This window comes from Peromyscus maniculatus, chromosome 4 (assembly GCF_049852395.1).
Source record: "Peromyscus maniculatus bairdii isolate BWxNUB_F1_BW_parent chromosome 4, HU_Pman_BW_mat_3.1, whole genome shotgun sequence".
Classification (NCBI taxonomy): domain Eukaryota; kingdom Metazoa; phylum Chordata; class Mammalia; order Rodentia; family Cricetidae; genus Peromyscus; species Peromyscus maniculatus.
In genome coordinates, this window is record NC_134855.1 from 66,432,940 (window position 1) to 66,447,726 (window position 14,787).

General features: G+C 35.5%; 2 protein-coding genes across 2 annotated transcripts; both read right to left on the minus strand.

The window, feature by feature from the left end:
* Positions 1-245: 245 nt before the first annotated feature.
* Positions 246-1,172, minus strand: LOC102922990 (olfactory receptor 4C3D-like). Its single transcript, XM_015990645.2, has one exon. The coding sequence runs from the start codon at positions 1,170-1,172 to the stop codon at positions 246-248; it is 927 nt and encodes a 308-aa protein (XP_015846131.2).
* A 9,871-nt stretch (positions 1,173-11,043) lies between these two features.
* LOC102920515 (olfactory receptor 4C3D-like) lies at positions 11,044-11,988 on the minus strand. The gene has a single exon (XM_006997586.3). It carries the CDS (start codon positions 11,974-11,976, stop codon positions 11,044-11,046), a length of 933 nt encoding a protein of 310 aa, XP_006997648.2. The 5' UTR covers positions 11,977-11,988.
* Between the last annotated feature and the right edge of the window lie 2,799 nt (positions 11,989-14,787).

Here is a 14,787-nt window from a genome sequence, read left to right on the forward strand (position 1 = left end):
ACTGGAAATCCAGAACCTATGATCATTAATATTTGAGCTTTGAAAACAGGACACACACTTAAAGCTATTAAAGGCACATAGAAGTGCCTAGCCACTATTAAGTGCCCAAAAAATCTGTTGTGGGAAGTTTTGTTTTCGCTATTTGTTAACGATCTGTAAAATTTGCTAATCCTCTTTTACAGTTCACCACAAACAAAATCCTAGTTGTTTATATGCATCACCACTTTCTTGTCATTTGGAACAGACTAAGTTATTCTCCTCTTCAACAAACTCTTTATGGCATTCTTCACCTCTGTGTTTCTCGCTGTATAAATGATAGGATTTAACATGGGAGTGAGGATTGCAAAGAACACAGTCACCAGCTTGTCCACAGGGTAGGTGGTCACAGGGCGCATGTAAGTAAATATGCAAGGCACAAAGAAGAGAACAACCACAGTGAAGTGAGAGCCACACGTGGATAGAGCTTTGCGTCTCCCTTCAGAACTATGAGATTTCAAGGATTGCAGGATAACTATGTATGAGACAAGGAGCATGGTAAATATGAGCAAGCACATGGCCCCACTGTTGGCAGCCACTATCAAGCCCAGTCTGTGCGTGTCTCTGCAAGCAAGTTTCAACAATGGGAAGAGATCACACATGAAGTGATCGATGATATTGGGACCACAGAAGGGCAGATGGATCATAAAAAATATTTGCATAGTGGCATGCAGGATCCCTCCAACCCAGGCTACCACCACGAGGAGTCTGCAGAGTCCTTGTCGCATGATGGTCATGTAGTGCAGAGGTTTGCATATGGCCACATAGCGGTCATAGGCCATAACAATGAGGAGGATAATCTCTGATCCCCCCAGAAAGTGCTCCACAAAGAGCTGAGTCAGACAGCCACCCAATGATATCGTTCTCCTCTGGTACAGCAGGTCAATTATCATTTTGGGGGTGGTGACAGAGGTGTAGAAGGCATCTATGAAGGACAAGTAAGTGAGAAAGAAGTACATGGGAGCTGAAAGTGTGGGGCTGAAGGAAATGGTGATGACAATGAGCAGGTTAGCCAACACGGTAAATAGGAACACAAACAAAAAGACAACGAACAGTATTCTCTGCAAGCGTGGATTCTGTGTGAGACCCAAGAGAACAAATTCAGTCACGTTAGTGGGAGGCCTGTGGAGCTCCATTCAAGAAATAGCACCTTCCCAAGACGTGAACTCCCTACAAAAACAAAAAGGTAGCTCATTAATCCGGAATGCATTGCCATCTGATGTTCATACCACAGCAATGGTGCTTTCTACAACTGTGGAGCACATCTTTGTGTTCTAACCCAGTAGCGGCTTCTATTCTTTTTTATCTCCTTATCATGCTCTCTTCATATACTATCAGCTACAATACAGCTATAATGCAGTGGTAACCATTTTATTTACAGAAAAAATATTGATCTATATATATGAAATTTGGATTCTCCTATTTCCAAAGTCTACATGATGTTTCTGACTCACTCTCATGCTTTGTATGTTTGGGATCTCCCCTGAGTCTGTGTACTTTCACATGACAAGATGCAACAAAGTGCTCACTACGTAAAGAATAGTCTTGCCTTCTGAATTTACATTTGAGCACACAGATGTGACAGTGAATGAAAGGCATGGCTTAATGACTACCACACTCACTAACTCACCCCAGCCATGGTTACCTGCATAAATGCAACCAGCCAAACTTCTGCCATACAGGAAGGAGTTTCCCAACCCCTACTGGGGAACTACTGGCATTGTAGCTGAAGGAAGAAGAATCATTCATTTTTGTTGTTGTTATTAACATGTAGCCACATTTAAACTAAGATTGACTTAGTGGGGTTACCATGTTACATCATAAACACGTATAACATTCTAAACAATAAAGAAAGGTTAATATTTTTAATGAACATGATCAAAGCATATCTCTGGTAAGCAGGGCTTTTAGCAAGATGTACAAATTGAAGAAGAGATTTACTCCATGGCATCTACCACAACATATATGTTATACACATCTATTTCCTCAGTGTGTTAGTATAGTATCTGGCATAACATCTTCAGGGTCTACCACGTATTATGAGATGGGGAAATAATGAAGAACCTCATCCTGTAAGAATACAGATGCTTCCTAGTCCATGGGTCAGAGAGTCCAATCACCTTCAACCACCCAGTCAGGTATCCATGCTGCAAACTCTATGGGAAATATGATGGATCTTTTAAAGGCAAAGTGAATTTAATATTTTTGATATTATAATGTTAATTATCTTTAAGAATAAATGTTTTATTCACTTTCCAGACAGTTAAATGTTGGCCACTAATGTTATTTATTCTTCAAATTATGTCTCCCCCCCATACATTTCTTTTTCATGGCCTCTTTTCTTTAAATGTTATACACACACATACACAAGCACATATATGAATATATATGTGTGTATATGTATATATATATGTGTGTGTGTGTGTGTGTGTGTGTGTGTGTGTGTGTGTGTTCCTAGGCAACTTAATATAATTTGTTTAATCTATATAATGACTACACACACACACACACACACACACACACACACACACATAATTTGTGCTGGGTAACTGATTTAGAATAACCATCTTTAATAAATTTATAGTTTCAATAGGCTGGGAAAAACAACTTTATTTAGGTTTTTAAATGCATAAAGACTTACTAAAGATAAGAAACACTTATTTTGAAAGTTTGAAAATAGAACTTTAAAATTAAAAACAGAAACTGACTGCTATGTAAGATAAAATAACATGTTTATGCACACACATATGATAATTGCTATAAACAAGTATCTATTAGATAGTTACTCAGTAAATATTTGTTAGACCCATATATATACATATGCATATACAGGTTTGCCTACATGGAAACTATAAAAATGTCTATGTTGATAACTTGCAGTGGTCCCTTTCCTGACATTTTGTCATCACAGTTCATCTGCTAGGAAAAAAATTATCACCCCTGTTTCTATGTATTTTAATTTTAATATTCTCATTTCTTTACCAGTCACTCATATCATTCATTATGCATCACTTTTGGATAAGAATGTAAAATTAATTGTAGAAAAAAATGAAAAGAAAGCATATCTATAAAAATGCATTTTATATTTTCTATGCTAAGTAGATAATGTACTTTAGCTTTTATTATTCAAGATGAAATTTTCATACATTTGAGAGAAGGACATGCTGGAGCATCATTACACTTCTTACTCTGAGTCAACATGTCTGGAGAGAGAACAGGATACATGTCCAAGGTGATACAGTGACCTCTGTATCAACTTAGAACAGCGATTCTCAGCATGTGAGCTACAATACCTTTGGGGGTCACATATCAGAAATCTTGTATCAGCTATTTACATTATGCTTCATAAAAGTAGCAAAATTACAGTTATGAAGTAGCAATGCAATAATTTTATGGTTAGGGGTTACCACAACTTGAAGAACTTTATTGAAGGTACACAGCATCAGGAAGACTGAAAACCCTGACTTGAAAAATAGAAATTGTTTCAACTTTATTCTACTGACTAAACAATACTAACTCTAGGAATAAACTTTAAAATAAATATTTTTTAAAAAGCAAACGTGCAACCAGAAGGTGGTGGCCCATGCCTTTCATCCCAGCACTCAGGAGGCAGAGGCAGGTGGATCTCTATGAGTTGAAGCCAGCCTGTTCTACAGAGTGAGTTCCAGGACAGCTGGGACTACACAGTGAAACCTTGTCTCATAAAAACAAACAAACAAAAAAAAAACAAAAAAAAGATAAACATTCTATAGAAAATTATATATGCAATTCTCAAGGCCTGAGATCAGTTAGAAATCGTAAGAACTATTAGACATTGGAGAAATGTGTATGTAAAATATTGATCACCTGGAATGCTATGTAACTCTCAGTGAGGTAGGTGTTTTATCCTGGCAGGGTTTTGCACACCTACAAAACCAGTACTTGGGAGATGAAAGCAGAAACATTGGGAGCTCAAACCCACTCTCTACCCTAGAGCAAGTTCTAGACCAGCATTTGTTATATGAGAATATTTCCAAAAGAAACAATAAAAGATTTCTTTTCAATTTTTTAAAACATCATAGGAAAAGTCTTGTATTGTCATATTAATTAGGGAAATTTAGGGTGGAAATTAATATTAATTAATATATAGTATGATATTTACTAATTTAAATATATTTAAATATAAGGGAAAGACTCCAGACTACTTTTACTTCTATGAGAGTGGAATTAGCAGAGCTATCCATAGTGCTTGGCATGCTGAGAACAGACAAGCCTAGAATGTCTGGGGTAGTGGGGATCATACGATGTTTAAGTTCCATATGCTCCTTGGGGTCTATAATTACATTGCCTTTACAAAATACGCAACTCTCACCTATCAGCTCATCTGACAAGATCAATGTCCTGGGCCCCAGGTAGCTGTTAGTTCCTCAAGACATAAAGCTGTAAGTTTAAAGATGTAAACTAGCTCAGTCATGCTAAATTGTTGTTGATTATAAATGGCTCTTTTGCATAATGCCTTTCTCTGGAGCTTATCAAGCATTGCCAATGTGCCCTGTTAGCAGTCAAACTCTGAATTTCTTTAGTCCTGACTAATTAGACCTCAGGAGCATTCCACTGCCATTAGTAAACTTTGCTAAAAACAATTATTTCACTGAATATAGAGAACTGACTTCTACAGCATTTGCTTTTAATTAACTTTTTATTAAGTCCTGCTGAAGACAAATCACTATGCCAAGAGAAATCAAAACAGTCTACTGATAATTTTCAATATTTGATGATAAATGAACTAAGAATATTTGTGAGGAGTCTGAAAATTAAGTATTTAAATTAAACACTTAAGTGGGTGACTCTATGATTTAGAATTTTGTATTATAATATTTTATCAACCCATACTTCATTGTTATATTGAAACATTTTCAAACATAATGAGTTTTAGTTATGACCTGTTACTATAACAGCATATATCACAACAGATACAATTTACAGTGCTTCAAAGCAGTCATTTCTGATACTAATTACTGAATTATATTATCATGATCATAATGAAAATTATCAGATCCTTGAATTATATTCAGAGTTATAAAATTCATTTAGCCATTTATATTAAATCTGCAGAACAAAAGAAGGCATTGGCATTACCATATTATAACATAGAAAACTGAATCAGGTTTGAGAACATCATCTGCCAAGGCAAAATAAAAGCCAAACTTTCTGAATCCTGAGCCTATGCCCTTATTCTCAGATGTTTGTCGTTTGTAGGAAATATGTCGTGGTACATTTATGCTGCCATACATTGGAAGGTTTACTGGAATTATCTACTAAAAGAAACATATAACAATATTTGAAATTATTATTTTTATTCTTTTCTCATATACTATATCCCAACCACAATTTCTTCTCCTTCCCCTCCCCCAGTCTCCATCACACTCTTCCCTTCTCTCTCAGATCCCGACCTCCCATCTCCTCTCAGAAAAGATTAGGCCTCCCAGGTATGTCAATCAAACATGGCATAATATGCTACTAAAAGAACAGGCACATACTATTACATGAAGGCTAGTGGAGGCAAGCCAATTGGAAGAAAAGGTTCCCATAAGCAGGCAAAAGAGTCATCAACTGTTCCCGCCCCACTGTTAGGAATACTCAATCATAGCATACGTGCAGGGGACCTAGTTATGACCCCTACAAGCAGGCTTCCTGCTTTCTGCAAGCCCCTATGAGTCCCAGTCAATTGATTCTATGAGCCATGTTTTCCTGGTGTCCTTGATCCTTCTGATCTTTCCTCCCCCTCCTCTACAGGACTCTCCGAGCTTTGCCTAAGGTGGAATTCTGCATCTGCTCTGATCAGTTGCCGGATGAAGTCTTTTTGGTCTCTTTGATGACAATTTGGCTAGGCTCCTGTTGGTCTCAGAATAGTCTGAGGGCAAAACAAGCTGTAGATAGAAGGTTTTGTGGCTGGGTTGGTATCCCAATCCCTCCAATTGAGGTTATAGAAGTTGGCAGGTTCAGGTTATTTGTCCCCCATAACCAGGAATCCTTGCTAGGATTACTCTCATAGATTCCGTGTAGTTTCCCTTGAACTAGATTTCTACTTTGCCCCCTAGAAGCCACCACAATTGCAGTCTTTTCTCCAAGTATTTACTCCCCCACCCACTTGATCCATCCCATTCCCAAATCCTCTTGTCCACAGTCTACACACCAAATCTATCCTATTTCCCCTTCTCATGGAGATCCTTGGCAGCCTTAAACCCTCCTTGTTACTTAGCCTCTCTGGGTCTATGGATCATAGCATGATTATCTTTTACTTTACAGGTAATATCTACTTATAAGTGAATGCAACATGGCATATTCCTACATACAATCACACGTACACAGCTGTGTTCAAATAGGTCTTCAAAAATGAAAAACAAGTGTTATTTTCTTGAGAAAATTTAGTCAATACGAATAATATACGGCAAGGTAAAGAAAGGAAATAATAAAACTGAGATGGCATGACTAAACTTAATTTGATTAGTTATGAATAATTTTGTCTCATCAGAGTCTTTGAGATAGCTGAAACAGGTTTGAGTGAAACTTTGAAATTACCTAAAGAACTTAAATGAATGTGTATCTTACTGAGTATCATCTGTAAACATGTCTTAAATTTGACTTGAAGTCCTGCGATGAAAAAGAGTCAAACTGGAGATTGAGCAGGTGTGTTTTTGATGGTCACTGGCAATCAAATGAAATATTAATATCAATTCATAATGGCTCATTGTTCACAAACTCTGTATTTACATAGCTGCAGGGATGGATGGAGAGATTATAAACATTACTGTTTTATAGTATGTTCCCCAATGTAACAAGAATTAGAGATCCCCCTGCCTCTGCCTCCTTCAGCAAATCCTACCGGCATGCGCCACCACAACCGGCAGTAGCAATGGTCGAAAGAGTGCCTGAGCTGACCTACTCTGGTGATCAGATGGCCAAACACCCTAACTGTCATGATAGAACTCTCATCCAGTGACTGGTGGAAGCAGATGCAGAGATCCACGGCCAAACCCTAGGTGGAGCTACAATAGCATCCAGTCAGCGTCCAATCGGCGAGAGAGAAGAGGGATTATATGAGCAAAAAATATTGAGACCATGATTGGAAAATGCACAGGGACAAACAGCCAAAATAGTGGAAACACATGAACTATGAACCAATAGCTGAGGAGCCCCCATGGAACTGGACCAGACCCTGTGGATAAGTGGGACAGTCGATTAGTTTGAACTGTTTGGGAGGCCCCCAGGCAGTGGGACTGGAACCTGTCCTTAGTGCATGCGCTGGCTTTTTGGAACCTAGGGCCTATGCTGAGACACTTTGCTCAGCCTTGGTGCAGGGAGGAAGGGACTGGACCTGCCACAACTGAATCTACCAGGCTGGGCTGACTCCCCAGGGGAGACCTTGCCTCGGAGGAGGTGGGAATGGGGGATGGGCTGGGGGACAGGCTCAGGAGTGGGAGGAGGGAGGACAGGGGAATCTGTAGCTGATATGTAAAATTAAATTAATTATAAAATAAAAATATTTATAAAAAAGAATTAGAGAAAGGACAGAGATTATAATGGCCAAATAAGTGATAACTCATAAGAAAACTTTTAAAAAAGAAAATATTAGAGCTCCAAGGAAAATTGTCTTGTTCTAGAGCAACAATCAAAGAGTCGGTTTGAAAAAAGAAAAGAAAGGAAAGGAAATAAAAATCCATCGAAGATACGAAGATACAAATACACACACACACACACACACACACACACACACACACACACACACATATATATATTTACTTCAAACTGAAAGAGTAAACCAAAATTATAGAAAAAATTAAACACAGATCAAGACACAGTTGGTATTCAGAATGGGATATATTGAGGAGGATCTGTAGAAATTAGAGGGAAATGTAATCATTGTACATTGTATACATTGAGGAAATCACAAGAATTTTATAAAAAGAAAATGTAGTGTCAGAAAATTCAAAAGGAAGTTACTTGAGGTATTAGCATGATATTTGACAAATTTGTGAACTACTATAATAATTGATTGCCTGCCAGAATGTTCTTATGTATAGTTTCATACCCTCCAGTCAGCAGAGGAGCATTTCCCAGGCAAAAGAAAAAGAGAAAGAAAAAAAGAAAAAAAACATTAATATTGAGAGTTTGTATAAAGTTGTTAAAAATGAGAAAGCTTTATAGACACAAATTTGATTGTTGCATATAATCTCTAGAAAACAATCCAAGCTTCTTGCTTTCAGCAGATATGGGAATATGTATGATATTTAAAGAAATGAATATATTGATTCAGGGTATCCAGTTGAGGTTCTTGATCCATCAGGACCTTCTGCAGTGTGATAGAAATCTATTCTCAGTCTTTTACATGGAACTAAACAAATTGATGAAAAGCATTTCATTCTTCAATTTCTGTGAAGAATCATAGCTTTCATGGTGCTCAAAGGTACCATACATATTACCAGAAGAGAAAGGTAATAATCAGTCTCACCTTGCTAAAACCTTGCTACCTACAATAGCATCCAGTCAGCCCACACTGGTACAATAGAGGCATACATGTTATGGAAGTAACCAGTCACTTGTTTAAAATTGAATTTAAGGCCCACTTCATGAATTAGAACACATACATACTGAACACTGCTAAGTCCCATTTATATAAAGAAGCCATTTTCAATTGATATCTGCTAGTATAAAATCATTTTTTTTCCAATGAAGTGACACTGGGTATACCAAACACACTCCAAGGCAAGCCCCAAACTCAGGAAGCTGACCAATACAAAACAGACTCCAAGGTTTTTGTTTTATTTGGTTTGTGTATATGTGTTGCTATTGTTGTTGTTTTGGTTTTATAATTCTTATCTTTGGGATTTTCAAAGAAAGGAAATAACATGAAATATGAGGCATAGGGCAGTTGGTAGGTACTAGGAGGAGTTACAAGTGGGAAATAGCATCATCAAAATATATTGTGTAAAAACTTAAAAAATAAATAAATGAGTATGTTATCACAGACAGAGTCACAGAATGTGTTCACCTTCCAAGTAATCTGAATAAATAGGTTATAGGGATAGGATCAACTAAAGGAAGTAAATGGATAAGAGATAGTTGCAGAATGATAAATAAACCCAAGTATCTCCAATACAATGCCATTGTTCTTATTCTATGTAGTACCTCTGTATTCGTGATGCTTTCTAAGTATTGATACTGCACACAATCCACTGATTCCAGCCAAAGGCCAAAAACTAGATCAGGTAAAAGTTGGCAGTTAAGACAGTTATGAATACACATTTGAACTGTGCACAAAGACTACTTTTTTATAAAGCTCCAATAGTTAATCAGAAAAGAATCTTATAAGCAAGGTACATTGTTTAGGTATAAAGCATTTTTGGTCAACCATAGAATAAATATTCCTGTATTCTGTTGGAGGAAATTATAACCCACATCCTAAAGAAGTATTTGTTTGTTAAGAATTATTTAATTTATGTGTGTGTGTTTTGCCTGAATGACATAAGTGGACCATTGTGTGCAGTACCCATTGAGACAAGAAGAGAGTTGTGGATCCCCTAGAATGGAGTTACATATGGTTGTAAGCTGCCATGTGGGTGCTGGAAGTGAACCTAGTTCTTCTACTGCAGCAACAAGTACTTTTAACAACTGGGCCATCTCTACAGTCCTAAAATAAAGGTTTGGAGAGAATTCCACATTCAGTGAATTGAACATAAAACTTACTCTTTAAATGTAAAATTGTCTAATATGGATTCTTGCACTTTTTAAAACAGCTGCATTTAATTGCCACTGATGATTTTAATTCAATAAGTGACACTGTTTATAACATAATTAAAATGTATCTTATACATTACGCCACAATTTAAAACTAATGATAAGGAATATCATCTAAGAAAAAAACCATAGGTTGTGGAGTAAGGGATATTTGGGTTCAAGGCTGGTGTACCTCTTCCCTTTTAAATAATTATCAGATTTAATGATTTTATTTGGTAATAATACTATAGGCTGAGACTTAAATCGCTTATATAGAACTAAATATGATCAATTTTAGAAAAACAACTTAAATCTAATGCTAAAAGAAACTCAAATAAAGCAAGTTAGATAGAACAAACAAAAGGCAAGAGAAGAAATTTTGTCAAGTATCTTTCTTCCAAATTGGATTTCTTTCTACCACAAATGCTCACAGATAGTACAGTTTGAGAATTAATACTCCATGTATAAAGGTACAAGATGCAACTCTCAAGCTACAAAATAGAACTATATACAGCATGAGAATTTTCTGACCCCAAAATTGCATTTTACACCATTTGAAAGGTTGAAGAGAATCTACTTTAAATCTGAAAGAGTGTGAATGTAACTAGTAGCTCTCACTATCTTGGTCTGGTTATTTCACTTTTCTGAACTATACTTTATTTAATCTGTAAAATAGGTATAATCATAACATAGGTCATAAGAAGCACTTAGGAAAGAATTTATGGTACAGTAATCTCCATTTGGCCATAGTCACGGGGTCAATATTAAATAGAATCATTAAAATATTAAATGGAAAGGTCCAGAAATAATTTATAAAATGGAATTGCATTACCACCTTTGTCATGTGAAGAAACTTCATATCATCCCACTGGGTACAACCTAGGTCAAGAATTTTATACTAGACCTTCATATTCACAATGTGCACTCTAATCATTTTCAGTGTTTAAGTAGTTACTGAGGTACCAGCATGAGCATAATGGTGTCACAGTCCTTGTGCTTGATTGACCCTGATTTCACTAAATAATTGTCACAAAGTACAAATATTGTTTAATATGCTAGTATAATTTTTATTTAACTTGTTGTATTGAATTTTTATTGTGATTAATTTAAAAAATAATTTATAATAGATACATGTATGTAGAGTTTAATAATATTAATGCTTCTAGGAACCACTGAGGATCTAGAAATTTAATTTTCATGGATAACAAGCAATGTTGTGGGGAAGTACAAAAATAACATATTCATATTATATCATTTATTATCTAAGATTGAATTCTTTCTCAGTAACATTCTAATTGCATTTTTGACCTCCGCATTCCTTACAGTGTAGATAATTGGATTTAACATGGGAGTGACAAGAGTATAAAACACTGCTATGGCTTTATCCAGATGAAAAGTTGTCACTGGTCTCATATATGTATAAATGCAAGGCACAAAGAATAAGACAACGACTGTGATGTGGGAGCCACAGGTAGAGAGGGCTTTTTTCCTCCCTGCAGAGCTGTGTGTCCTCAAGGAGCACAGAATGACCACATAGGACACCAGAAGCATAGTGAAGGTGATCACAGGAATTACACCACCATTGGCAGCAACCAGGAGACCAAGGAGGAAAGTGTCAGCACAGGCCAGCTGTAGCAGGGGGAAGATGTCACAACAGAAATGGTCCATGACATTAGGACCACAGAAAGGAATCCAGAGAGTAACAAGTATCTGCCCAAAAGAGTGAAGAAAACCCATTATCCAGCATATCCCCACTAGGAGACGGCAAGTATGGTGGTTCATCCTAGTCACATAGTGCAGAGGTCTACAAATGGCCACATAGCGGTCATAAGCCATGACCACAAGGAGGACAATCTCCGAAGCTCCTAAGAAATGCTCAACAAAAAGTTGTATCATACACCCACTGAATGAGATGGTTTTTGTTTCTGAGAGCAAATCTGCCATCATTTTGGGGATGATAGAAGAGGAATAGCATGCATCTATGAGAGATAAAAAAGCCAGGAAGAAGTACATTGGGGAGTTCAGAGTCTGGCTACAGACTATGGTACACACAATAAGCAGGTTTCCTGTGACAGTGACGACGTAGGTGATAATTAACATCAAAAGAAGAATTCTCTGCAAGTGGGGATTCTGTGTCAGCCCCATGAGGATGAATTCAGTCACATTCATTCTGGTTTCTTTCATTTGAACGATTCTGGGGAGCTTAGAAGTACTGAGTTATCCTGGAAAAAAAAAGAATCTTAATAGCAAAATTGATGAGAAACATACTTCCTATGTATACATAAGAGAAAATCATTTTAATAAAAATAAAAGACCATTATGTTTCATGGTATGCAAAAGAGAAGAAACATGATATTTCATCTATTTTATAAAAAGAAATTAGAATCAATTTCAACATTTTACAAGTATCCTGCAATCTTCTTACATGTGGTCAATAGACAATTTTTTCAAAAAAAAAAAATTACACAAGTCACATGTTTTTCCTCTGTCTTGGCCATGGGTTTTTCTGAAACTATATATATTAGGGGCTTATTTTTATATGAACTCAAGCAGAAACAGAATATTCTATTAGAGAACTTCAGATGAAGCTTTCAATTTCACTCCCACCCAGAGTTAAATAGTATAAGTATAGTTATATATTAATTTAAAATTAATCTCAAAAAATCAGTGTTGTCATGGAGTATATCTATAAAACAGTGTGTGTGTGTGTGTATGTGTGTGAGTGTGTGTATGTAAGAGAAAACTTACTTAAATATACTATAATTTTAAGATGTACTTATTAACCAGATTTGTTTAGAAATTTTTTAAAAAGTCATATTCAATATTTATTATGTATTATATGCTGTCTATTATATTATATTAATTATATTATATTATAATACATTATATTATATTATATCATATTATATACATTATTATCCATTATATGTCTTTCAGTCCATGATCTGAAGTTTATATATATATATACATATATTTATATATATATTTATATATTTATATGTATATATATATTAAAATATATACATATATTTATATATGTATATTTATATATATATATTAAAAATAAAGGTAAAGTCTTTTAATATTCCCATATGAAATGAATATATGGAGTCAAAAATAGAATTATATAGATGATTAGAGTGCAGCACTTGATGTGAGAATAACAGCAAAATAATGATATTATGGAGTCTTAGGAAAACCATTACTTCCTATAAGGCAAAAAAAGAAAGTCTTCACTGACTAGGAATCCATATCTAGATTGGAAGTGAGTAAGAGAGAAGGTAAGAATATACTTACTATGAAGCTCCAGATAAAAATACAGGTAGGATGAATCCCCATGGAAGGAGCAAAGGTTGTATCAGTAACCAAAAGCATCCTGGGGTTAGATTCAGTGAATAAAGAGAGTTTGTTGTAGATCTTTTAGGGTTTTCAAGGCTATATTCAAGAGTGTGGTTTTATTTTGGATGATAAGTCAAGCCTCCAGACTTTATACAGAATAGAGACATCAACTTACTTAGCTTTTGTGCATATTGCTCTAACTGCTCTATGATGGACAAGATATGAAAGAATGAGAGGAGAAGCAAAAGTCTTGTTGGGGTGTTTAGGTAATGATCCCATGGAAAGGGCAGCACTAATAGAAATAATTGTTTGCAAGGGAAATGAGAAAAGAGAATATAGTAAAATCACCCAAAGTTTTCATTCATATTATCCCCCCCAAAAGAATCTATTGCTACTGTTGAAACAATGTCATGTGTACAGACCTCAGTTAGAACACAACATTTGTTTGAATGCTTGTCAAGAAACAGACTCAATTATCTTTAGATTGATAGTAAGTTGTATACTATTATCCCTATTTAATAAATAAAATAAATGAGTCTTAGAGAATTTAAGGAAGTTGTTTAATGTCACTTGGAAGACTATAACCCTAGCTTTAACCTGAAATGTACATAAATGCATTTGACCTCTGTCTCTTACAAATATTCTGTAATTTGAAGGTACCTGACTTTAGCAAAGGTAAAGATGAAAGGGAGAAAAGTTCCTCTAATTATCAACAAATATATATAAAAAAGTTGTCAGCATCAGCTACTTACTTTTTTGAACATTTTTAAAATAATATACCAATTATGAAAATGGTGACATTGTTTATCTCACATAATTACATTTCAAACACAAATGACAAATGTAATTTCCTGGCACAAAGAATGTTCACTTCATGAGTTGTTACTCTGCTACCCTTCTCTTTGAAATCATACTTTTTCTACTTGACTACTAAGCAGCCTCTCTCCTCCAAACACAAACAGGAAATCTCTACTTGTGAGTCCCCTGTCCAATTATTCCAAATGTTTTTTGTACTAGAGATATAGTGGGGAGTATGACTAGGAAATTATAGTCCAACCGCCAAGTCCTGAAGTATTTATTTGAGATTTTCACCGTGTTGAAATAATAAGAACTTACCTCTTGTGACAAGGGAGTTAAAATTTGGGAACATGAGGCACCAATCAGCTCCTGAATGTTATCAAGTCAGATTATCATGGCTTTTGCCAAGAAAGAAGTTCTTGGATTTGGCTCCTCTCAGACACAATTCTGAAAGATGCAGCTTTGACCAATCACCGTGTTTTTACTCACCTCTCATACAGCAACACATGTAGAACCACCTGATCACTTTTCCATGAAAAACTCTCTCAAGAGAAAATGATTTCCATGTATGGCAGAAAGGGATTGACATCATTACTAAAAAACCAACAGTACAAAGGCTATGTCACAAAACCCACTTTTTAAAAAGTCATCCCTTCCTGTAGGAATTAAAAATGAAAAATCTCTTAGTTGATAGACATAAGCTCAATGCTGTATTATTAATGTGATATATTTTGAGGGAAATTTGTAATTACATAAATTTTACACAGATAAAATGTGAGAAATTAATACAGCAAGGCAGCATGGTTATGTTATCACCTCTATTTAATATTATTCTTGAAAAATATATTATTCTGAGTT